Source organism: Schistocerca americana, chromosome 10 (assembly GCF_021461395.2).
Source record: "Schistocerca americana isolate TAMUIC-IGC-003095 chromosome 10, iqSchAmer2.1, whole genome shotgun sequence".
Lineage (NCBI taxonomy): Eukaryota > Metazoa > Arthropoda > Insecta > Orthoptera > Acrididae > Schistocerca > Schistocerca americana.
The window spans coordinates 162,653,347-162,680,520 of NC_060128.1; the positions used below are offsets into that span (position 1 = coordinate 162,653,347).

The following is a 27,174-nucleotide window of genomic DNA, read 5'->3' on the forward strand; positions in this document are numbered from 1 at the left end:
CCACACAATTACAAGTGGTAATAGCTGTGTGAAAGTCCAGAGACAAGCAAACTGTTGTAATTAGGAGCGCAGGTAATCAGTCTAAAAAGAAGCAAAGGCGACAACTCATTACCGTAACACAGCAGAGTCCAAAGTAAAAATCCAAAAATAAGGTCCAATTCACAACAGTGTTAACTACTGCCTCCAATTTTTGAATCACTTGAAGTGCACTGAGAATCAGACAGAAAGCATCTGCATTTGTTCTAATCCAGACCTGTATGTGGGCATAGATGAGCAGTACTGCATACATTTTGTTGCATTAGCTCTCTTATCCTGATCTCTGACTGACTTACTGTTGACTCTATGTGGGACTCAAATGTAGCTCCCCATGTTTTGCAGACCAGGCTAGCTGAAGTAGATGGTGAATTGTGTGTGCAGTGTCTACATAGGCACATAGTTTTGATCTGTCACACATGGCTGTCGTGAATTACACTGGACCTATTTGCTGCATTTACTGTCATGTGTTTTTCTGTTCTTGTTTTCTGTCATCAATACTAGGGTCAATCTAATGCAGTTCTCCAGTCATGTCACTTGCCAGATATTATCTCCATTTAAGCACAACTGTTCTATCCCATACCATCAATGATCTGCCTAAGACAGGGTGGGAAGTATTGTATCTGTTGTTGTTGTGATGATATTCAGTCTGAAGACTGGTTTGATGCAGCTCTCCATGCTACTCTATCCTGTACAAGCCTGCTCATCTCTGAATAACTACTGCAGCCTTCACCCATTTAAACCTACTTACTGTAGTCAAACATTGTCTCCCTCTGTAATTCAACCTCCCTCCAGTACCAAATTTATGTGTCCTTCATGCCTCAGGATTTGTCCTAGCAACCAATTCCTTCATTCCTCAGGCTCTACCATAAATATCTGTCCTTATTTCAACTCATTACCTCCTTAGTGGTTATTCAATCTACCCAGGTAAACTTCAGCATTCTTCTGAAGCATCACATTTCAAAAGCTTCCATTCTCTTCTTGTCTGAACTGTTTATCATCCATGTTTCACTTCCATACAGGGCTACACTCCAGACAAAAACTCCCAGGAAAGACTACCCAACTTTTAAATTTATCATTTTTGTTGACATTGTCAGCATTGGAGACAAGCGATCTATCATAATTTTGATTAGTGTAACTGCCATATAGACTCAAAACATCATTAAGATCTTTTTAAAGTGACAACATACATATAGAACATATTGGTAAAATATGGTTACATCATTCATTGTCAATCAGGTAGAAGGAAGGTTATAAAACTAAGGCATTATATTATTAAAACTTATTAACTCACACAATTTAATCAGTATTTATATGATCTCATAGCATAGGTCATCATGATGAAATGAGCTGACAGAAATACTTATTAAATTGTATCAGTTACTAAGTTTCAATGACAAAATGAATCAGTTTTATGACCTTTGAACTATGTAAGGTTATTTTACGTATACATTCTGTATGGATGCTGTCATTTTAATGATATGTTGAGCCAATATGGCAATTACACTAACCAATAATGTTTTTATGAGCTGAAGATGTCTCTTGGATAGCTGAAACTGGATATCAAAATAATAAAAAATAATTTGCAATTTTGACCTTGGGGATTTTCAATTCTTATTATGAAAATTTTGAATTTTTATTAGATGTTAAAAAATTTGTAAGTTTCAGAAATTCTTTCCTTACTACAGTGAGTTTGCATTTTACATCCTCTCTACTTTGAGCAATTATCAACTATTTTACAGCCCAAACAGCAAATCTTTTTTATTACATTTAGTGCCTCATTGCCTAATCATATCTTCTGAGCACTGTCTGATTTAATTCATCTACATTCCATTACCCTTGTTTTACTTTCTGTGATTATCATCTTATAACCTCTTGTTAGGGCACTGTTCGATTCCATTTGACTGCCCTTCCCAGTGCTATGCTGTTCTTGACAATTACATTGTCATGAGCAAATCTCAAAGTTTTATTTCTTCTCTCTGAACTTTAATTCCCTTTTCAGATTTCTCTTTACTGCTTCCTTCAGCAGTACAGACTGAATAACATTGAGATAGGCTACAACCCTGTCTTACTCCCTTCTCAACTACTGCATTGCTTCCCTTTCATGTCCTTCAGTTCTTGTAAGTGCAGTTTTATTTTTATGAAATTGTAAATAACCCTTCAGAATTTCAGGGAATGTGTTCCAGGCAACATTATATGCACCAACTTCAGATCACAGTAGAAAAATGTTGAAAGCAAGTAACAACTTTATACAATAATGAAATACAAGTATGTAAACTGGGAAGCACTACAGTATGTAAAATGTATTGACAGACCTCACCACACTCTCAAAACAGCTTCCCATAAGTTTCTGCCATTTGCTTGGATGTACTGCTGAAGGCATCATGGAAAGGATACCATAACACAATGTGATATGTCCTATTACATCTGGGTAGCAGGATGGCCATGTTACATCACCAAAGTGCGAAATCACATGGTTTGGAAACATTTTAAGAGTATAGCTATACTTTGGCATGTTTTGTGACATTGCACCATCCAACTGAAATCAAGTGTTATTAAGCAACCCTCTTGCCTGCAATTCTGTAATATTGCGCAGTAGTGGTTGGCATTCAGTTTTTACTGCAAGTCTGATGTCATCCTCAAAATAATGATGCAGGTAATGATAATACTAGGTGTCAATAATCTCATACACAGCAACTTTACACCATACCACAGCATTTGGACTCCTTTGTCTTTTTATGTAAATTTCATATATTTTCCCAAGAACTATACCAAAAGATTTGCTTGTTAACATATCCAGTCATGAAATGGTTTGCTTAAGCATATCCAGTCATGAAATAGTTTGCTTCATTGGACATCAGCTGTTGTTGTAGAAACCATGGTTCTCGGTTATCATTGCAAGAGTGTCAGTGCAACTTGCAAGTATGTTTTACCTGTCAGTGTGTTTTTAACTCTTGAACCATCTGCAGCTTGTATGGATGAAAATTAAAATCAATCAGTCAAGCCCAACAAAATTCATCACAGTTGTAATATTTGTGCATATCGCGGTGGTGAATGTTTCGGACTGCGTTCAAGCTTCACATGATATGTACCCCGATTACAGGTTCTTACATGTGCCCCTATTACAGATTCTTACATGTTCAAACACTGTGCCTCTCAGGTACAGCCAAATGGCAATCATTACTTTCCGGTTGCAATTCTTACTGAGCCTACATGCCAGAGCCCATTCAGTTAAAGACTTCAAATGGTTCAAATGGCTCTGAGCACTATGGGACTTAACGTCTGAGGTCATCAGTCCCCTAGAACTTAGAACTACTTAAACCTAACCAACCTAAGGACATCACACACATCCATGCCCGAGGCAGGATTCGAACATGCGACCGTAGTGGTTGCGAGGTTCCAGATAAGCGCCTAGACCCGCTCGGCCACACCGGCCAGCTAATAAAGACTTCCACAACTGCAATTCACCTCTGGATAGACCACCACCCCACGGCATACTAATTGCTCGATTGTCATCTGTTCAACCATGTATGCATGTTTCAGGGTTGCCAACTGCAGTTGGTAATACAATACACACTACCCTGGATATTATTCACTCTCAGAAGACTCTTGGTGCGGTGGCCAATGGGAGTAGCTGTTTTGACAGAAGTTAGTTGACAGGGTGTAACTTTGGATTGATATCCACTTGTAGTTGATTGTTACCAATGTTACCTGTCAATATGGTGTGCTAAAATACTGGCATTGTTGTAGCGATGTTGTGTACATGTTAATGTGCACATGTTATTATGATCATGTACAAAGGACATCCTCTCCCCTGTATTTAAAACTAATAATAAAGTTTAACTCAGACAGTGGAAACTCCAGGTTTGAATATCAACAATATAAGGAAAAGGGTAGATTGATACTCACTGTAAAGATAACACATTGAACTGAAAAGACTGGTAGACATTTAGGCTTCACCTAAAGCCTTCTTCAGAAAAGAAAACACACTCACATTTATTCACACAAGCAAGCACACCTCGTGCACACGTGTCCACCATCTGTGGGAACTCGTATAGGAAAGTAGCTATTAGATTGAACAGAAGCAGCAATCTGGTGGGGGCAGGGAAGGGACAGCAGGGTACAGGTGGGGGAATGTGCAAAGGCTAGATAGGGACTGGAAAAAACTGTCAGGCGTAGTGTCTGGAGGCCGTGGAGCAGGGAGGTGGGTGGGGGTGGGGCTAAGGAGGAAAGGAGAGAAACATGGTAAGGGGTTGACATCCGGATGTGTTGGCAGCACACAATAAGAGTGAGAGGATGTGAATAGGGAGGAGATGATAGGACAGAGAGGGCGGAAACTGTTGGAAGGTAAGGGGTTGACGGCCATATGTGTTGGCAAAGGGCAGCACACAATGAGAGCGAGAGGATGTGAATAGGGAGGAGATGATAGAACAGAGAGGGCGGAAACTGTTGGATGGGAAGTATGGGGTCAATAGTTTACCATAGGTTGAGACTGTGATGATTTCAGGAGTGAAGAATGCATTGTAAGGATAACTCCCATATGTGCAGTTCAGAAAACCAGATGGTGGAGGGGAGGATCCAGATGGCTTGGATTGCAAAACAGCCATTGAAATCAAGCTTTTTATGTTCAGCTGCCTGTCTGTCACAGGGTGTTCCACTTTTCTGTTGGCAACAGTTTGGTGATGGCAATTCATTCTGTTGGACACCTGGTTGGTAGTCATACCAATATAAAAAGCTGTGTTGTGATTGCATCAGAGCTGGTATGTGACATGGCTGCTTGACAGGTGCCTGACCTCTGATGGGGTGGATAAGCCTAAGACAGAATTGGAATTGGAAGTGCTGGGTGAATGGATTGGCCGTGTCTTGCAGGTCTTCAACAGTGACATGATATCTGTGGCAAGTGGCTGGGAATTGGTAGTGGCACAGGGATCAACTGGGATGTTGTGGAGGTTGGGTACGTGACGGAACACCACTTTAGGAAGGATTTTGTGTAGGATGTCCCTCATTGCAGGGCATGATGGTATGTAATCAAAGCCCCGACAAAGGATGTGGTTGCATTGTCACCCAGTACCACACCAGCATGGGACAACTGAACTACATCCTTCATCAGGACTTTGATTATCTATTGCCATGGCCTGAAATGAGGGTCATCCTAGACAAGATCCTTCCTAACCCTCCTAAAATGGTCTTCTGTCACCCACTCATCCTCCACAACATCCTGGTTCGTTCCTATGCCACTCCCAATCCCAACTACATGCCACAGGGATTGCATCCCTACACAAGACCAAGGTGCAAGACATGCCCAATCCAACTACCCAGCACTTCCTATTGCAGCCCTGTCATAGGCAATGATTGCAGCAGTGGTGGTATGTGACATGGCTGCTTCACATACACATGGTCCCGTCTCTGCTGGTGCCACATATGAAAGCAGCCATTTGATATACCAGCTCTGCTGAAATCATTCCAAAACTTTTTATATTGGTATGACTACCAACCAGCTGTCCAGCGGGATGAACAGTCACTGCCAAATTGTGGCCAAGGGCAGAGTACACTATTCTGTGGCACACCCTCTAGCTGACAGTTTCCTTCTTCTGTGTCCTATCACCTCTTCCCTATTCATGTCCCCTCACTCTCATTGTGTGCTGCCCTCTGCAAATGCATCTGCCCATATTTCCCGTGTCCCTCTCCTCTCCTCCCCTCCTATGTCCCGGCTCCCTGCCCCACAGCCTCCCCCTTCATGTGACAGGCTCATCCAGACAGTGCTCTTCTCTGTCTCCATTTGTACCCTGTTATCCTTCCCCTGTCCACTCCAGATTGCTGCTTTCATTCAATATGACAGATGCAGTCTGGTCTGAGCTGCTGGAGAAGGCAGTCGTGTGGGTGTGGGGTGTGTTAGCTTGTGTGAATGAATGTGTGTGTTTTCAGTTCTGAAGAAGACTTCAGCTAAAAGCTAGATGTGTAACAGTATTTTCATTATGCCTTTCTGCTTCTCAGTATGTCATCTTTATGTGAGTAGCAAAGTATCCTTTTCCATACATTGTTAATAACAAAGTTTCATTTACGAATATATAGGTGGACTGAATGTTGTGTTGCATGGTGATATGGGGTTAGGATGAAAGGAAGTGCAAAGGCATGTAGGTATATGGGACCAGGAGACAGCATAATTTGGGAGAAGAGTACAGATGTGTTCAAATTATTAGACTAAACAATTATTTTTGATACTCTTAAGTTTTCTAGTGCAAAATAGGAGAGAAAAGTATTATAATTGATTTGTTTTAATGGTTTGATTGATCCCCTGAAATTTCCCTCCCAAGTGTCTGCCTCCGTAGCGCAGCGGTAGCATTACTGCCTACCACGCAAGGGGGCCCGGGTTTGATTCTGGACAGGAGACTGGGTGTTGTGTGTCCTTCATCATCTTTCTCATTATCATTGACACGCATGTCGCTGAAGTGGCGTCAACTAAAAAGACTTGCAATACGGTGGCCGAACCCCAAAGGGGATATCCCAGCCAATAAATGTCATACGATCATTTCATTTTCCCTTCCAAGCAACTCACAGATCACTGAATTTTTCACAGTTGGTAACATTTGTCATTTTCCCTCCAAATTGTGTTGGTATTAGTTGTTTGTGTACATGCTTTGAAACTGTGTTTACAGTAATGTTTTATGTTTCTGTGGTGTACTTCAGCTTGTTATTTATTCTATCAACTCCTTGCTACATTAACAAGACAGTAATAGCTTGTTAACTTACATGTTTTAGCTATAGGAGTAAATCCTGGAGTTTCCAAAGAAAGTGAGGTTACGGGGAAGGCAAAAGACATTTCACCTCGGAAAGTTTCAGCTGTGGTAGCACTTCTTGCTGAAAATCATTATACACAGCAAGAAATTGCTGACAGAATGAGAATATCACAGAAAACTGTCAGCAGGATTAAACTTCCAGTGCTGAAAGGTCGTGGATACTAGCCAAACAGGGAATGAAAATGTGGACATAAAAGAAAAATCAGTGCTAGAACAATGAGAAGACTTACAAACATGGCAACAATGGACTGTAAACTTACTTCTACAGACATGAGCCATCAGCTGAAAGGTTTGGGTGTTGAAGTTTCTCCTGTGACAGTGAGGAGAAGGCTGTTTCATTGTAGTTTAAAGGCATACTGGCTAAGGAAAAATCAGAAAATTGCACTTGTCATGAAAACCAAAAGATTACAGTGGGCTAAACAACTTCAGGAGTGGACAAGTGAGGACTGGGTTAAGGTATGTGCAATGATATGGTAAATTAAGTGGGTCTAATCTCTTAAGTTAGGAGTTTTGGCTTGAAATTGTGATGTTTTATTGATACTGAAGGAATGCACATTTGAATTTTGGGACTGTTGAGGTCTCCTATGCTACTATTCTACTTTTCTAACTTTCAATTTTGTACACATGCTTCAGGTATGCTTCAGTGATGAATCTGTATTCACTGTGATGGATGAAAGCAGCCATTATGTTCATCGCAGACCTGGAGAACAGTTCAAAGCTGAGTGTGTGCAGCAATGTGTGAAGCATCCAACTTCTGTTGTGGTCTGGAGTGTGATGTTCGTGAAAGGTCCTGGCAGATTACACACTGTTGAAGGGACGATGAGGCAAGAACGATGTAAAGAAATCCTTGAAAAGGAACTTTTTCCCCAAATAAATGATTGGTTTCCTAATAAAGATGCCATTTTTATGCATGATGGGGCATCTTGCCACAAAGCCAAAAGTGTTTCCAAGTACTTGGAAGAAAAGAAAGTGAAAGTGTTGTCATGGCCAGGGAATAACCCTGATGTGAACCCAGTTGAAAATTTATGGGCTCTTGTGAAACAGAGGATAAGGAAATTTACAACAACCATCAGACAAGATCTCATGGAGAAACAAGGAAATCTGGTACAATGACAATGATATTAAGATATCATGTGAAACATTAATAAAAACTATGCCAAACAGGATAAAAATGTTCATTAAGAACAAAGGTATGCATACAAAGTATTGACTGTACAAATATAATCTGTATGTGGATGTAAATGTGTAAGATATGTAAAGTTTTGGAAAAAATGTCTTTAATAATTTGAACTTGTCTGTAAGCACACAGATGAGCAAAACAGTAGTGATGACAATAGCAAGGAAGGGAGGAAGAAAGTAGAAAGATACAACTGACTGGAAAAAATTTAGAAGTAGTCAAAAATTCCAGGAATTAGTTATGAAGTGTGATTAAAAAAGATGCATGAGAGCCAAGGAAATTGAAAAAAGAACACAAGCAAACAGTGCCTACCAAATCGTAACGGGTAAACTATGGGGCGGAAGTCCCAAAGGAATGTAACAATTTTCTTTATTCAGTTTATTATGAACCTGTTGTAGCATATGTAGGTGATACATAGAGGTATCAAAGGGAAGAAAAGAATTGAGGAGATAGGAAAAGGATGGGAATGTCTAACCTTCAGGACAACACATAAACAATAAAGATGATGTAGTAAGGACTAATGCCAAGGGAGGAGGTTGTGGCAAATAAGGATTTTCTGAAAGGTTAGTTGGAAAGAGAGCATAAAGAAGACAAAGAAAGTAGATGAACTTAAACAACAAGAGGAGTCCCGAGAGATTGACACCAGTGCAGATCTTTGATTCACAACCTGGCTCAGGAAGCTGGAACTGGGCAGTGAAGAAGGAGAAGAAGAAGAAGAAGAAGCAGAAGCAGATACATTGAGTACCATGCCATGTGCTAGCCAAGCTAGATTATGTTGACTGTGCTAAAAACTTTCAGTTCTAACAGAGGCCATTCAGCTTCAATTGAAACAGCTACTCCCATCAGCCACCATGCCAAGAGCCTTAACGGGGTGAATGAATAGCACGTGTAACTGGGCCTGCCCCAGCATTGCTATCATTCCACCAACCTTTCAGCAACAATTTTTAGTAACGACTTTTGTCTTGATGTGTGCCCACCCATTCTATCTCTTTATAATTTAATAGGGATTTTTTTTTTCATTTTGAAGCTTTCTCATGTCATCATAACTTAATTCTGTATTTACGTCTGTACTCTGCGAACCACTGTGAAGTGCATAGCAGAGAGTACGTCCCACTGTGCCCGTTATTAGGACTTTCACCCATTCTATTCACCTATGGAGCACAGGAAAAATAATTGTTTAAAAGCCTTTGTGTGTGCTGTCACTAATCTTATCCTCATAATCTCTATGGGAGCGATATGTAGAGGGCTGTAGTATATTCCTGCAGTCAACATTTAAAGCTGATTCTTGAAACATTGTCAGTAGACTTTCTGGGGATAGTTTTTGTCTGTCTACAAGAATCTGCCAGTTCAGTGCTTTCAAAATAACAGTGGTCCTCTCCCATGGGCCAAATAGACTTATGACTATTTGTACTGCTCTTCTCTGTATACGTTCAGTATTCCCTGCAAGGTCCAGCAGTGTTCTGGGATGGATTGTATGAGTAATATGTAAGCAATCTCCTTTGTAGACTGAATGCATTTTCCTAGTATTCCACCAATAAACTGAAGCCTGCTACATGCTTTACCAAGGACTGAGCCTATGTGATCATTCCACTTTGTCCCTACTATGTGATGAGTATTTGTATGTGTTTACAGATTCCAACTGTGACTCACTAATATTATATTAATAGGATACTACTTTTTTTTTGTGTTGTGAAGTGCACAGGTTTACATTTTTGAACATTTAAAGCAAGCTGCCAATCATTGCACCACTTTGAAGTTTTATGAAGGTCTAACTGAATATTTGTACAACTTTGTTCACATTATATGTCATTATAGATAACACATCTGTGAAAAGTCTGAGTTGTGCCCCCCTACCAAGAAATCATCAATCCAGTCACAAATTTCTTCTTACATATTTACTTGCCAATCCTCCTGATTTCCAACAGTCTACTGAAGCACCATATTTCAATGATTTCCCTCCTCTCTCTCCGTACTCCCTCTTTCACACTCATACAGAGTTGTGCTTTTCACAGTTCTCTCTTGTTTTGAGATATATATTTTATTCATAAACTGCTGATTTTTTATGTAATATAGAAAGCCCCTGTGCTTGACAACAAACATTACTACAGTGTCTTCCTTGCATTCTCCCTCTTCATCTGTTCTACTTCCAAGCTAGCAAAATCCATCCACCTCATCAATAATCTCTTGTCCAAGTTTAACATTTAGTCATGCAGCATTTCCACGTCTTGCATACACCATATCTTAGTTTCGTTTTTGCTTATGTTCATATCACAGCCATCAGCTAGCACAAGTTCCATTTCATTAAGAACCCAGCTCATCTCCTTTTCTTTGGTGACTACAGTTATGTCATCAGCAGACTGTATTATGTCGATTATCTTCTACGGCAAATGACTCTCGCAACAAAATAATCTTCCCACATTCTCTCTTCAGTGTGCAAATTAAAGAAGAACAGTGACAATAATAGACCCTGCCTTACTCCTTTCCTGTTTATGGCATTTTGTAATGCTCTGTTAGTGCTAATGAAACTAGTTTACTGAGGGTAAAGGTAATGGAATACAGTGTTACCTAAGAATAAATGGTACTCCTTTCCATATGATTAAAAGTCTTCTCTAATTTAGAAAATGCAAATTACGTTTATGTCGTTCTAATCTGTATATTTTCCTTCCTTCTGCAATGACAACGACTCTGACAGAAGAAAAAGAAGAAATAAATTTCTAAAGCATCCTGAGTCTTTGAGCATGGCTATCTATCTGTTGTTATTCTAACATATATCAACTTATCATATTACTGCTCTTTATGTTCCATTTATGATTCTGGTAAATGGATGGCAGTAATAAGAAAATAGTAGTTTTGGCGTGTGCATTGCTGTATGTATGATTTGAATTGATGTAGCTCTAAAACTGAAAAAAAACATTAAATACTTGTAAGGAGAGTATTCTGAGTTGGAACTTATTAGTGTCTTTACTAATTATGTTAAATTTGTTGGATGTGTTGTTCCTCAGTTTTCCATTTTAAAAAAACTATCGCTATTTTACTGTGTCTACTATCATGTGTGATAATGATTTGCAGCCATTTTAAATGTAAATTAAATGCAAATGATATCACTGGTAAAATACTTAATGCACTTAAACTTAATTGTAGTTCATTATTAATGTATTCTGCAAACACAGCTCTTTAGAGCAGCATGTCTGTCTTAAAGCATACATCAAAAGTATGAGACAGAAGGGTTGGCCAGTACCTAAGCTTAGGTGCAAAATTTTTAGCACTGATGATAGATACACATACAAATATACTAAATTGTACTAGCTTTTGGACCTATTAGTTCATTCCTCAAAGAGGAGACAGGGATAAGTAGAAGGAAAATACGTCAAGTAGAATGCCACAGCAAGGGGGCAGGGGAGGGGGGCAGGGGAGGAGGGGTGAGGCAAAGGCAAATGTTGCTGAAGGTCCTCAGAGCCTGTCCAAGATAGGATAAAACCCCAAGTAACATCCACTGATATCTGGTGAAATGGCAAAACTTGAAGGCTGAAGACTCAAGTCAGATCTGCCAAAAAATTCTATTTGCATGTCCAAGAAGACATGAGACACATGCCCCTTGGATAGTGAATGGCCTGCAATGGACTTGCATTATGCAACTAACAGAGTAGGGTGAGAGGTGAGTCTGTTGCATCTTAAGATATCAAGGGCAAATCAGCATACAGGAACCAGCAGCCTCAAAGGCAGAGCAGGATCAACAACATTCTACTGGTGTAGAGGGCAGAAGATTTCAGGAGGTAGGGGCAGACCTGAGCATTGTTCCCTAGAAAGACAGTCACTTTCATGGGAAAAAAAGTGAGTAAAAATGATCCAGTCCTCCAGGGGGGGTGTTGGGACATCGAGCCAGCAGTTCATCATCTACGAAAAAATGCCAAAGCAAAATTTCGTGTTGAATACGGAAAGCTAGAAGCAGTGTCAACTGTAGACTACTTGCAGTGTGAAAATAATGATGATTTCACCACTCTGATACTAATAAAAAGACGACAGATTTAGGAGATAGAAGAAAACATAAATTGCACTTGTAGTTTTGGAGAAGGCTTTAAATAATGTTGACTGGAATGAAAGTTTTATTCTCGTTAACAAAGTGATTGACAGCTAGACAGGGAAAGGGGTGATGCTAGTGTTTCACCATTACCTGCAGGCCAGTACAGCTGCAGTAGCAACAGCTGTGCTGTTCATTACTGAATTCCTTCATATGTTTTCTATTAACCTGCTGTAACGAGTTCACCTTCCAGTATTGCAACAGCCTTAAGACGCGCACACACATGGCCCATTGAACGACGACCAATGGATTCAGCTGAACACTGGTCGACAACAAATTGACATTTGGCCTTTCATCCTCACCAAACGATGGGTTTGGGGCCAAGGGATTCGACCATGTGGAATCGCAATTGACTCTTATAAATTATTGAGGTTGCTCCTATTTTGTTATTGTTATAAAGTAGAGTTTTAACTATAGTTTCATCAGCCGATACTATGAGGGAAGGATTTAGCAGCCGTTGCAAGTGCAGTGTTTATTTTACTCGAGAAGCTTATTATCTGAATAAGAAGAAGAAGAAGAAATGTTGCTGTTGGATGACCTTTCTTTTAAGAAGTTGGGAGCAGTGTGGTGTGATAAAATTAATGTTTAACTATAAAGCAGAATTGGAATGTAGGCTCTTTGATAATTTTTTTCTGAACGAAAGCTACAGATTTTGAATTGTTATTGAATTGTGTAGGCCCTAAAATTTTCAAAGATTTTGTCTCTTTTTTTTTACTGCTAGTTTATCCTGCAGGGAGCCCAACTGCTAAAAGCAAACCATGTTGGTTTGTAGACTTCATCAGCACCAATTCCAGTTTTCTTTTCTGTTTTTTGTTCACTGTGAAAAGATGTCAAAAAAGATTATATTGTCTTTTTCACATTGTGAACATTGCTTTCTAACAGCTTACTTATTTCCCTCACATCCCTCAAAGCATCTAATCTTTTCAATTTGTATTTACAATCACAGATCATAGGGTCCCACTCATGATAAAATGCTGTCTCCGTATTCCATGCCACATGCCAGTGTTTTGAAACACAATAAATACACACCAGTTCAACAGATAAGGGATATCATTACTGAACCAATAAACATCTGACCTGGAGTTCACATTAGAAGAGCGGTCCTAAGGCAAATCCACCACCAACACTTTCATGTTACTGCCGGCAGTCTGAACCGGACTCGAGGCCAACCACTTTGTCAGATAATTTTCTGCCCATTGACTCTAAGCAAAGCTTGGGCAACGAAGTGGTTGTTTGTCATTCTTTATCAGTTTTCTGCTGCCTTTCACTATTAGCTGTACACATCCTTTATAGGTAAAATCTGTGGCACAAGTCCCTGACTGGTCTATTGACCTCACTGCAAGTAGAGTGCAGCCCTTCTATCCGCAGCAGCACTAGGAGAGGGAGGGGTTGTGTGACCCCTGCCCCAGCTGCCATTTACTCCCAGTAAAGGTCCCAGGTATTTGTTTGTACAGCAGGCTGAGTGAAGCTGGGACCATCCTGGAGGAACTGGAACCAGGAAAAATCCCGGCCCCCATCTGGGATTGAACCTGGCAACTCCAGGGCCTAGACTAGAGCTCTACCTCCTAGGCCACCATGGCTACACACTTCCTTTAGAATGATATATAAAAAAATCAAGACAAACAAACAAACTATGTGATGAAAATGAAGCGCATCAGCTATGTTAATGATCATAATTGTCGACTGCAGAGCGAACAAAACAGAAGGCACAGCTAAGCTTGTTATTTGACTTTGGTTGTGGTTATAGTGGACCCTTGGTAAACTACCTGTCAGTCACATTGTTTTTCTGACTTGGGTACAGGCAGAGTAGTCTCTACTCTGTCGTCACTAAAGGTGGGCCTCTCTCATCTGGTATCTCAGTGATCTATCCTTTCTTTTTAACTTTGCCCAACCCATCTCTCTCTGCTACCCAAGCGTGGCTACTTTTGCAGTAAGAGTAAGTGCCAACTTTGGTGATGATGTTGTTGTTGTTGTGATCTTCAGCCTGAGGACTGGTTCGATGCCGCTATCCATGCCACTCTATCCTGTGCAAGCCTCTTCATCTCTGAGTAACTACTGCAACTTACATCCTTCTGAATCTGCTTACTGTATTCATGTTTCAGTCCTCCTGTACAATTTTTACCCACTACACTTTCCTCCAGTACTAAATTGGTGATCTCTTGATGCCTCAGAATGTGTCCTACCAACCAATCCCTTTTTCTAGACAGGTTGTGCCACAAATTTCTCCAGTTCTATTCAGTAACTCCTCATTAGTTACATGTCTACTCAGCCAATCTTCAGCATTCTTCTGTAGCACCATATTTTAAAAGCCTCTATTCTCTTCATTTCGTTTTTTGTCCATGTTTCACTTCTATACATGGCTACACTCCATAAAAATACTTTCAGAAAAGACTTCGTGACACTTAAGTCTATACTTAATGTTAACAAATTTCTCTTCTTCAGAAATGCTTTTCTTGCCATTACCAGTCTACAGTTTATATCTTCTCTACTTTGGCCATCATCAGTTATTTTTCAGCCCAAATAGCAAAACACATCTACTACTTTTAAGTGCCTCATTTCCTAATCTGATTCCCATAGCATCACCTGATTTAAATTGACAACATTCCATTGTCCTCATTTTGCCTTTGTTGGTGTCCATCTCATATCCTCCTTTCCATTTAACTGCACTTCCGAGTCCTTTGCTGTCTCACAAAGAATTACGATGTCATTGGCAAAACTTGAAGTTTTTATTTTTTCTCCCTGGACTTTAATTCCTACTCCAATTTTTCTTTTGTTTCCTTTACTGCTTGGTCAGTGTAAAGACTGAATAACATAGAGGATAGGCTACAACCCTGTCTCACTCCCTTCTCAACCACTGCTTCCCTTTCATGCCCCTTGACTCTTATAAATGCCATCTGGTTTCCATACAAGTTGTAAATAGTATTTTACCACTGCAACTCTCAGAATTTCAAAGAGAGTATTCCAGTCAACATTGTCAAAAGCTTTCTCTAAGTCTACAAGTGCTGTAAACATAGGTTTTTTCTTTCCTTGACCTATCTTCTATGAGAAGTTGTAGGGTCAGTATTGCCTCACGTGTTCCTACATTTCTCCAGAATCCAAACTGATCTTCTATGAAGTCAGGTTCTACCAGTTTTTCCATTCTTCTGCAAAGAATTTGTTAGTATTTTGCAATCCTGAGTTATTAAACTGATAGTTTGATAATTTCCACACCTGTGATGTGATTTCTATTAGCCTCAACTTTTTAACTTATTGATCCTCTGCTGTCTTCGTTATTTCATCTCTCAAAGCTACCAGTTCTTCTTCTACTGTATTCTTTTTAAATATCTTCAACATTTCGCGGCCCTTTCAGCAGCCGTATAAATATAAATTTTAATTTTAATAATCAACAGCCTCAGTTGCACCGTTTACCCAGAATTTATGTAGGTTTCAGTCAGGATAAGCCAACCTTCTTCAGAATAACAGTAACTACTGTTTGTCCACTATGGACAAATGGTAGTTACTGTTATTCTGAGCCTCAGTTGCACTGTTTACCTAGAATTTACCTAGGTTTCAGTCGGGATAACCCAACCTTCTTCAGAATAACAGTAACTACCGTTTGTCCATCTGTTCTTGTCAATGGTGGGGATATAGAAGTCAATAAGTTAAGATATAGAAGTCAGCAAGTTAATGAATTTAGCATATTTTCATTAATTTTTGTCTTGTGCGATAATATTCTGGGGTGACACCTCGCTTAGGCAAAAAGGATTCATTGCACAGGAGAACTGAAATATGTGTGGAGTTCACACATGTACATCTAGCAGACATCTCTTTAAGCAGTTGGTAATATTAACCACAGCCTCACAATACATTTATTCATGTATGAAATTTGTTATCAACAATCTGTTTGTCTGAGGGTAACAGGCAAATTCATAAGTCCAACACTAGAAGGAAAAATGATCTACAATATTGTTTAATGAATCTAACATTAGCACAAGAAGGGCTGAAATATGTGGGTATGAAACTCTTTAACAATCTAGCAATTGAAATAAAATGTCTTGACATATAGCAATAGTGTTTTCAAATGTAAGTTAAAGATGTTTCACCTTGAGAACTCCTCCTGTACTGTAGGGAAAAAAGCAGACAGCCATATAAATATTATTTTCTATTTTTGTTTTAGTTATTAAGTTGTATACAAGAGTTATATGTTTGTTCTGTTGACACATTCCACATCATAACATCTTTCATGAATATTATCTGTGGAACAAGTAACTAACAAGAAAAGTACTGATAGGTCCAAAAGCTATGACAGATTCATGTACTTTAATACTGGCTGTACTAAAAGTTTTGTCTCCTACGAAGTTAAGTACTAGGCAACAGTTCTGTCTCATAATTTTATAGATTTCTCAAGAGAAATTTCTTTTTATGTAACTAATGTACATTTGACTTGTTCCATGTCTCTCAGGGTTCTGCCTTATGTTAAGATGGACGAAACATGAGATGTGGACAGATAAAGGCATGAATTAACTATGATCACTAGACCCATGAATTTCATCCCACTGTGGCTACTAGATATACAATTTGTGTTTCTTCTTATGAGAAAGATACGATAGGTTGATTGCTTAACTGCTGGAGCTAACTGTAATGCCAAATGACAGAAAACTCTGCACTGTATTAACTCCACAGGTGGATAAACAGGATGGTGCACCTGAGGAAGTTGTCAAGGAGGATACAGAAGACATCGGAAAAAATGGCAGTGGCAATCACAAAGTCAAACGGTTGTACATAGTGGAGGAGGAATATGATCCAGAATGCATAAGCTGCTCTGACGGGCTGATGACAAACAACATTGGTGAAACCGAAAGCAACAAATGGAATACTGTGAGGAGGCGTGATGGGCAGTCCAGGGTCTGTAATTTAACTGTCTAATTTGTGTAACATCATCTCAGTTTATTGACAACGTAGCACTCACAAGAAATTTAGTGCAGCAAGGTACAAATTAGGCTTTTGAGTAAATATCAGCTGTATGACAGATGGCAGAAACTAGCATCCCTGTGCACAGCACAGAAAACAGAGTGAACACATTGTATTGAACACATTATATGTACTATGAACTAGGCTTATCTGGGTAGTTGAATGATTCCTTTGCAGTTAGTTGTCATAAAATAAATTGCACTGTATGTTTCAGCATAAGTATGTTGTCATGAAAAGTCATAAACACAAATGACACAAAACAATAAAAAATTCATACTTTTAAATAGTTTACTTTTTTTCCATCATACAGTGCAGTTCCATTCTTTGGAAAAAAAGAAGAAATAAAAAAATATTAATAGGGGTTCAGCAAGAGTATAACTAGGAAAATGGCAAACCACACACATAAAGTAATTTATGAAGTTTACCGTGCAAGTTACCCATTCAAAAAAATATGCATGTTCTCACCAGCCTTCAGTATCAGAATTGTGTAAATGGCACAAAAATTCTAATCGTGAATTTTTCAATGTGAGGAATGAATCATTGGAAATTAGTATTTCTGGTAGTGTGAGATGTCAAATGATCCTTACATTTTATAACACACAACCACATCCTGCATTGACATTGGTGACAGACATTTAATGTACAGTGCACCAGAATGTAATGCTCAGAAAGTCAAATGCATGGATAGAGAAAGTTTCTGAACAGGGGTATGCTACTCATAAGAAAATTTATTGCCATTGATGGAAACTTAAAATGAACTGGGTCATCCAAGCCACAGATTCTTGACAAAGAACTGTTTATGCAGTAAAATGTGAAGAGATGGTGTTGAGTTGTGTGGGAGGACATCCGTCATTAGCCACATGCCAATGTGCTTCCAAATGCACGCTTTGATAGATGCACTGTGGAAATTACTGATGCAGTACAGGTTATGTTCTTATCTTACAAATGTGTACACAGAATGGGACCAAATGATTCTGAACCCAAATTTCATTTCTGTCAGTGACTTCTCCCGTTCAATTCTGCGGTGCTGAACTGACTGCTATTTGTATTGCTCACAGAAGACATGACTTTTAACCATGATGGTGTGTCCACATTTGTCTGAGATTACTAGAAATTATCATTAGTTTGTTGGCTAGAATTGTACAAGATCTATTAACAAGATCTTGTTGGTATTGATTTGAGATGTGCTGCCAAAATTGTTGGAGTTCATACCAGTATTGTCTGCACAAGGATGTGGTTTAATTCTAGTAGTGCACCAGCTCACTTCCATAGTGCTACATCTACATTTACAGCTACATCTGCATGGATGTTCTGTAAATTGCACTTAAGTGGCTGGCAGAGGGTTCATTTAACCACCTTCGCAGTAGTTCTCTATTATTCCAATCTCGAAAACTGCGCGGAAAAAATGAATACCTATATCTTTCTGTGCGAGCTCTTATTTCCCCTATTTTATTATGATGATCATTTTTCCCTCTGTAGCTCAGCGTCAACAAAATATTTTTGCATTTGGAGGAGAAAGTTGGTGACTGAAATTTTGTGAGAAGATTCCGCTGCAATAAAAAAATCTTTGTTTTAGTGAAGCCCACCTGTATCACGTCTCTCCCCTATTTTGCAATAATACGAAACATGCTGCCCTTGTTTGAACTTTCTCGATGCACTCCATTAATCCTATCTGGTAAGGATCACGCAATGTGCAGCAGTACTCCGAAAGAGGCCTCACAAGCATAGTGTAGGCAGTCTCTTTAGTAGAGCTGTTACGTTTTGTAAGTGTTCTGCGTATAAAAATCAGTCTTTGGTTTCCCTTCCTTACAACGTTTTCTGTGTGTTCTTTCCAATTGAAGTTGTTTGTGATTGTAATTCCTAGGTATTTAGTTGAAATTACAGCCTTTATATTTGACTGATTTATTGTGTAACTGAAGTTTAACAGATTCCTTTCAGCACCTCATACTTTTCATAATTTAGGGTCAATTGCCAATTTTCACACCATACAGATATCTTTTCTAAATCATTTTGCTTTGTTTTGATCTTCTGGTGACTTTACTAGATGGTAAATGACAGCATCATCTGCAAAAAACCTAAGATGTCTGCTCAGGTTGTCTCCTAAATCATTTATATAGATAAGGAACAGCAGCAGGCATGTAACACTACCTTTGGGAATGCCACAAATCACATCTGTTTTACTCGATGACTTTCGATCAGTTACTATGAACTGTGACCTCTCTGACAGGAAATCACGAATCCAGTCACATAACTGAGATTATATTCCATAAGCACGCAATTTAACTACAAGTGGCTTGGGTGGAACAGTGGCAAAAGCCTTCTGTAAATCTATAAATTTAGAGACAATTTGAAATCCCTTGTCAGTAACACTCGACACTTTGTTTGAGTAAACAGCTAGCTGTGTTTTAAAAGAATGATGTATTTTAAATCTGTCTTGACTGAGTGTCAAAAGACAGTTCTCTTTGAGGTAATTCATAATGGTCCATCACAATATATGTTCCAGAATCCTACTGTATATCAACGTTAATGATACGTGTCTGTACTTTAGTGGGTTACTCCTACCACTCTACAACTTTCCAGTCTTTGGGTATGAATTTTTTGTGGAGTGTGCAGTTGAATGTGATTGTTAAACGTAGAGCTTTGCATGAACATACTCTGAAAGGAACCTAACTGGTATTCAGTCTGGACCAGAAGACTTGCTTTTATTAAGTGATTTAAGTTGCTTCACTACTCCGAAGATATCTATTTCTAAGTTACTCATGTTGGCAGCTGTTCTTGATTCAAATTCTAGTGTATTTACTTTGTCTTCTTTGATGGAGGAATTTTGGAAGGCTGTGTTTAGTAACTCTGCTTTGGCAGCACTATCATCAACAGCACTTAACGCAGAAAAGGCATTGATTGTGTCTTGCCATTAGGTTTCTTTACATATGACCAAAATCTCTTTGGATTTTTTGCCAGGTTTCGAGACAAAGTTTTGTTGTGAAAACTGTTATAAGTATCTCACATTGAAGTCTGCACTTAATTTCAAGCTTTTGTAAAAGATTCCCAATTTTGGAGATTTTGCGTTCATTTCAATTTGGCGTGCCTTTTTTCTTTGTTTCTGCAACAGTGTTCTGACTTTTTTTGTGTACTAAGGAAGGTCAGCTCCATTGTTTATTAATTTATTTGGTATAAATCTCTCAGTTGCTGTTGGTAATATTTCTGTGAATTCAAGTCACATATTATCTGAACTTGCATTGTTAATTTGGAAGGAGTGGAGATTGTCTCTCAGGAAGGTGTCAAGTGAATTTTTATCTGTTTTTTTTTTTGAATAGGTATATTTTTCATTTATTTTTGGAGGATTTGGGGGTTACAGTATTCATTCTCGCTACAACAACCCTGGGTTTACTAAACTCTATGTCCATTTTGATGGTTATTAGCTCAGGATTATTTGCTGCTAAGTCAGGTGTGTTTTCATAACAATTTACTATTCAAGTGGGATCATGAACTAACTGCTCAAAATAATTTACAGAATATGCTTTTAGCACAATTTTGGAGGATATTTTATGCATACTTTCAGATTTAAATGTGAATTTTTGCCAAAATATCGAGGGTAAATTGAAGTCACCTCCAACTATAATTGTATGAGGTTGGTAAAAGGAGCCAGTTATTATTTTATTCTAGTTGCCAAAAATTACATCTACCCATACTAACTCAAGGGAGCTGTCTACTTCAATTTTGACACAAGATAACTACTTCTAACATCAACAAACATGCCACTGCCAACTATGTTTAGCCTATCCTTCCAGAACACTGTTAGGTCCTTTGCAAAAATTTTGAGTAAACTTATTTCCCGCTTTATCCAGCTTTCAGTGCCTATAACGATTCGAGAAACAGTGCTTTCTATTAATACTTGGAGCTCTGGTACTTTTCCAACACAGATACTACAATTTACAACTGGTATGTATACTGTTGGTTCCTGACTCTATATTCTTCCTGTGTTCAACCTGCAGTCTTTAACACTGAAACCCTTTTTGTATTTCCCCAAGACCCTTTAACCTAAAAAAAAAGCCCAAACCACACCACACAGCCACTGCTACCCATGTAGCCACTCCCTGCATCTAATGGACTCCTGAGCTATTTAGTGGCACTCAAAACTCCACCACCCTATGGCACGAGTCGAGGAATCTGTAGCCTACACGGTCACAGTACTGTCAGCCTCTTGATTCAGACCCTTCACTTGGCTCTGCACCAGAGGTCTCCAATTGGTCCTGTTGACTGTGCTGCAAATGGTAAGCTCTGATTTCCTCTCGCAAGCAAGACTGGCAGCCTTTACCACTTCTGTTAGCCGTTCAAAACCAATGTGAGCCACCACCTGCAGTTGATTGCATCCTGTGCTCTTCATAGTATATGGAATGACTCCACCTGGTATGCACACAGAGTGCACATTGGATTTCTTCACCTCGTTGGCAGTCATGTCCCTAAGAGCCCCCAAAGTGCGCCGAACATTGGAGAGCTCCAACTACCAATAATCCAACCCTTTGTGATTTCCCAGATCTTGCAGGCTGAGAGGTTTCCTCTGAAACAGGACAAGTGATTGCATCTGGGTGAGGGACAGTGTCAACCACAGACAGCATCGGAAACCTGTTTGTCAAACTAATGGGGAATTCTTTCACCACCTCTGCTGTGCCCCGACATGATCCACCACTCGACCATGGGTGAGGGGTAGACCTCAGTGTGAGCAGTAACTGGGCTGGGCTGGTCACTGGTGCGGAACAATCAGTGGACTTAGACATACCGGACGTCCATTAGATCCCCATGGCTGGCCCACATCAGTGATGCCCATCCACTGCAGCTTCAAACTGTGTAACTGAAGCATCTGAATAACAGGTTGGATTGGAAAGGGAGGGGGAAGGGAGAAGGTTCTGTCCATGACCATAGCAACCACTGGATCACAATTCTCTGGATATTTTCTTATCAGATCACATGAAGAAGTTGAGGTATGAAAAACAGTAAGAAACAGGAGAGGAGCTGGTTGGTAGTGTCCTAGCTGCCTGTCTAATAGTTAGCAGTACAGCAAATAGCATGTACATTTGAGAGAATGTGCAAAAATGTAAGTAATTGCAATATTCCAGGCTGGTGGTAAACATTTTGAACAATGACTCTAACTTTTAAGTTGTTGTCGCAATGTGCAAGTTTGTTGTAACAGAGTTAATACTGATAATGCACGAAACATAAACATTTTTTGAGAGGGACTGACTTGTTTAATTATAACCAGATAATGATTTGTCAGTGATAGCTGTATTACATGGTAGTGTTTAACTGCTGGAGTGTAAGAAAACTCAAACACTGTATAGTCAAAATTTTTACATTCTAGGGCTTGTCACTGATACAAAAATAGCTTTACATTTGAATTCACAAGCAGGTGAAACACTGTTTGGATGCTGTGTAAGGGAACAGAAGGTGAACATTCAATTTTCATGCACTACAATTTCATAGTGTGTGATGTGCTTCTGCCAAGCAGCATCAAGCGTAATGTGTAATATAATTTAGATCTTCTTTATCTTTACTAATGGCGATTGTGCTTTTGTATGCTTCTTGGACTTCTGCTGTACCTTTTACTACATTTCAGCTTAGAATTGTTGTACCACATTTCCATCAAATAACTTGTGAAATTCCAGTTGAATTAACAAGTTATGTAATGTCTTTACGAAACAACAGTAATCAGATTACATTAGCCTGCTTGGTTCAATATACTGAATAAGAATTAATAACAGACATTATTTTCACATATTTTGTTAACTAACTTCCATTGTTCATGGATCTGTGCTTTGAGACCGTGCATCTTCGAGGCCACTTGGCGGTACACAGAACGTTTATTCCTCTCGCGAAGTTGCTGTGGTCGCTGTCCCTTGCTGAAGACATACAAAACAAAAATATCAACACCACACAATATCTGTATATTTACAGTCGATCTCTCTCTCTTCTTTTAATAACTTTTATTTCTGAGAATTATTCATCACTAAGAAAATGCAGGGATACACTTAACTCCTCTAGAGCGGTATGTGTCACTAAATGTCACGGTGGCAGCAGATGTTTCCGGTATTGTAAGAAGCTTAAACCTATTATACCAAATATCAGTGGAAAGGATGCACTCGGCAAGACTGTTTCCATGTGTGGGGTGGTACACAAGACTGAATCAAACATAAATGAGATATTTTTTATTTGAAAATAAAAAGTATAAGTGGATGTATGTTTCTATATAGCTCCATGCCTTCTGAACACATTTCCCCAGCAAATGGGTAACTCTGACATCCCACCCTTGTAGAATGAAGTCTGTGGTATCTGCAGTCAGTTGCACACATAGGCTTCAACTCCCTGTTCTGTGCTGGTAGGTAGCATGCCAAGCCTAGTACACGTCCAACGTGGCACTCAGGGGCCACAGCACCAAGTTACGACAACTGAAGATAGGCTTATAAGAGCCTGAAACTGGCTGTGTGTGAATAAAAAGAACTTTACAACTGAAGTGGTATTTTCAACCTCTGGTATAATGCTCAGTTGCAGTTGTGGATGTTCCCCCAACAGTATTGTTTGTAGGTTCAACCTGTGTCATTGTTGAACTTTTGGCCTCCCAGAGTGTCTCTGAGTGAACCAGAGCCATGAAAGTCTTAGGGAGATAGGTCTGGGCTGTAGGGAGGGTGTTCAAGTGTTTTTGCCACACAACTGTCTAAACTTGCTTGAAACCTCGCTGTAATGCGCAGATTTACTGTGCAAAAGTCAAGATGCAGCAATTGAGACTGATCTGAGAAACAGTTGCTGTGACCTAGTGAGCAGAAAACTCTTACTTGGATTTCACCGGTCCAGGGTCCCCTTTTTTCTCCATTCCCTGTCCACTTCTTTTGATACAGGAGTACAGCAATGAACCAAATTTCATCACAGACAATGATGTGAGTCAGTAACAAGTCTAATCCTCCTGAAATTTAGCAAAGAGATGCTCACATACCTGCAGACTGTTCAGTTTTTGATCAGTTTTCAAAAGTAGAAGAACCCATTTGGCATATACTTTCCTAGACACTAGCTTGTCTATGATAATGGCAAAAATGCTGCCACAACTTATCCAAACCTCACTGACAGTCTCAGTGACCATCAAGTGCTTGTCACCCTCCAGAAGCTGTTGAACACAGCCAATGATGATGTCTGTGCAGCAGCCCCTTATCACTCTGGAAGTGTAACATCAATTTGCTGCAGAGCTCACAACAACTTTGTACGTAAGTGTTTGCACTGTACAGCTGCTTGGTGAAAATACACACCTTATTAACTTACACTGTGAAATATCAAATTGACACACACATTTTCTACATTGTGAGTCAAAGAGATTGTTTGCCTTCGAGACAATGTTTCCCTTTGCTCCAGCAATTAAAAATTGAGAGGCTGATAACTATTCCAGCTGACCACACATCATCCATGTAAGTGATGGGATGGAGTAATATGCTAATGACATTTATAGCAGAACAACTGCACTTAGAATCATAAGGAGGGATATGGCAATGATTGAGGGGCAGTACTAACTCGCTGTGTCTTTTATTTCACGGTGGTATTTCAAGCATGCCGTATCGTTATGCATAGATGCCGACGTTGTGCCGTCCGGGACGGGTAAGTGCTAGGAAGTAAGGGACCGCCATAGGGGTCGTTCCCTTGGGATGTAGATGGCAGTGTCCTTTCACAAGCTAGACAGAGAACCCACGGCAGAGGGAAAGCATGAAAACGGGATTTGTGTGGGCACTAGGATGTCACCATGTCACAGACCGCCACGTCCTAGGACAGTACAGCAGGATTCAGTTATGGTGCTAAAAATTTAACAGTTATCCTTGCTCCCTCTCCCCAGTCCAACCTCTGGATCACATAGCGCAAGCGCACCTTCAGTTGGATGAGAAAAACTTGCTGGTGGTATGAAGGATGTCAGAGAAATGCTATTGTGGGCATGCAAAAGCATAGATTCCAGCCACAGATAACACATTTGCAAAGTGTACCAAAAATAACCACAGACTGACTTTATTGTGTGGCTGGTGGCCTGCCAAGACAACCAAGAGAGCAGAATTTCCCCCTGCCCCGCAAATAGCGAAATTGTGCCAGTGGTTAAAGCATAGTCTGTCACAACTAAACAGTCTGTGATGTAGGTCCTGAGCTCCACTCCTTAGAAAATGAGCATGGTAAAGTACCTCATTAAGAGAAGAGTTTTTCTGGAGCTGCTGGAGGAAGGATTAAAGACATTTCAAAATTATGCCATTGATCAGTATTGGTGGTAAATCGAGTGATTCACTAGCGACTTTTAGACATGTGACACAAAAAAAAAAAAGCTGTCGTCAGGTGTGGAGCTGCGCGCTTTATGACATAAAGGTTTTGGTGTTGGAGCAGAAATATTTGGGTCATAGGATTCACAGAAGGAGTTTCATACTTTAGTTTGTTGTTGTTGCTGTTGTTGTTGTGGTGGTGGTTTTCAGTCCAGAGACTGTTTTGATGCAGCTCTCCATACTACTCATTCCTGTGCAAGCTTCTTCATCTCCTAGTACCTACTGCAACCTACATCCTTCTGAATCTGCTTAGTGTATTCATCTCTAGGTCTACCTCTACGATTTTTACCCTCCACGCTGCCCTCCAATACTAAATTTGGTGATTCCATGATGCCTCAGAAAATGTCCTACCAACCGATCCCTTCTTCTAGTCAAGTTGTGCCACAAATTTCTCTTCTCCCCAATTGTATTCAATACCTCCTCATTAGTTATCTGAACTACCCATCTAATCTAAAGCATTTTTCTGTAGCACCACATTTCACTTTCATACCTGGCTACACTCCATACAAATACTTTCAGAAACGCCTTCCTGACACTTAAATCTACAATCAATGTTAACAAATTTCTCTTCTTCAGAAACGCTTTCCTTGCCATTGCCAGTCTCGCATTTTATATCCTCTCTACTTCGAACATCATCAGTTATTTTGCTCCCCAAATAGCAAAACTGATCTACTGCTTTAAGTATCTCATTTCCTAATCTAATTCCCTCAGCGTCACCTGACTTAATTAGACTACATTCCATGATCCTTGTTTTGCTTTTGTTGATGTTCATCTTATATCCTCCTTTCAAGACACTGTCCAGTCCATTCAACTGCTCTTCCAGGTCTTGTGCCGTCTCTGACAGAATTACAATATCATCAGCGAACCTCAAAGTTTTTATTTCTTCTCAGTGGATTTTAATTCCTACTCCGAATTTTTCCTTTGTTTCCTTTACCGTATTGCCTAACGTGTTCCAATATTTCTACGGAATCCAAACTGATCTTCCCCGAGGTCGGCTTCTACCAGTTTTTCCATTCGTGTGTAAAGAATTCGCGTTAGTATTTTGCAGCTGTGACTTTTTAAACTGATAGTTCAGTAACTTTCACATCTGTCAACATCTGCTTTCTTTGGGATTGGAATTATTATATTCGTCTTGAATTCTGAGGGTAATTTCGCTTGTCTCATACGTCTTGCTCACCAGATGGTAGAGTTTTGTCAGATCTGGCTCTCCCAAAGCTATCAGTAGTTCTAATGGAATGTTGTCTACTCCTGGGGCCTTGTTTCGATTTAGGTCTTTCAGTCCTCTGTCAAACTCTTCATGCAGTATCATATCTCCCATTTCATCGTCATCTACACTCTCTTCCATTTCCATAATATTGTCCTTCGCCCTTGTATAGACCCTCTATATACTCCTTCCACCTTTCTGCTTCCCCTTCCTTGCTTCGAACCAGGTTTCCACCTGAGCTCTTGATATTCATACAGGTGGTTCTCTTTTCTCCAAAGGTCTCTTTAATTTTCCTGTAGGCAGTATCTATCTTACCGCTAGTTAGATATGCCTCTACATTTGTCTTCCAGTCATCCTTGCAAAGCCATTTTGAACTTACTGTCTATCTCATTTGTGAGACGTTTGTATTCCTTTTTGCCTGCTTCATTTACTGCATTTTTATATTTTCTCCTTTCATCAATTAAATTCAATATATCTTCTGTTACCCTAGGATTTCTTCTATCCCTCGTCTTTTCACCTACTTGATCCTCTGCTGCCTTCACTACTTCATCCCTCAAACCTACCCATTCTTCTCCTACTGTTTTTCTTTCCCCCATTCCTGTCAA

At 39.6% G+C, this 27,174-nt stretch overlaps 1 protein-coding gene across 2 annotated transcripts in view; it reads left to right on the plus strand.

Moving 5' to 3' along the window:
* Window positions 1-27,174, plus strand: part of LOC124552597 (stress response protein NST1-like) — a 160,660-nt gene that overhangs the window by 120,969 nt on the left and 12,517 nt on the right. Inside the window, exon 3 of one of the 2 annotated variants that reach the window (XM_047126921.1) lies at window positions 16,748-16,969. The exons of the other annotated variant lie outside the window; for it this stretch is intronic. Within the exon in view, the coding sequence (XP_046982877.1) occupies window positions 16,748-16,969 (222 nt within the window). The remainder of the gene's footprint in view (window positions 1-16,747; window positions 16,970-27,174) is intronic. 2 annotated transcript variants of the gene reach the window in all.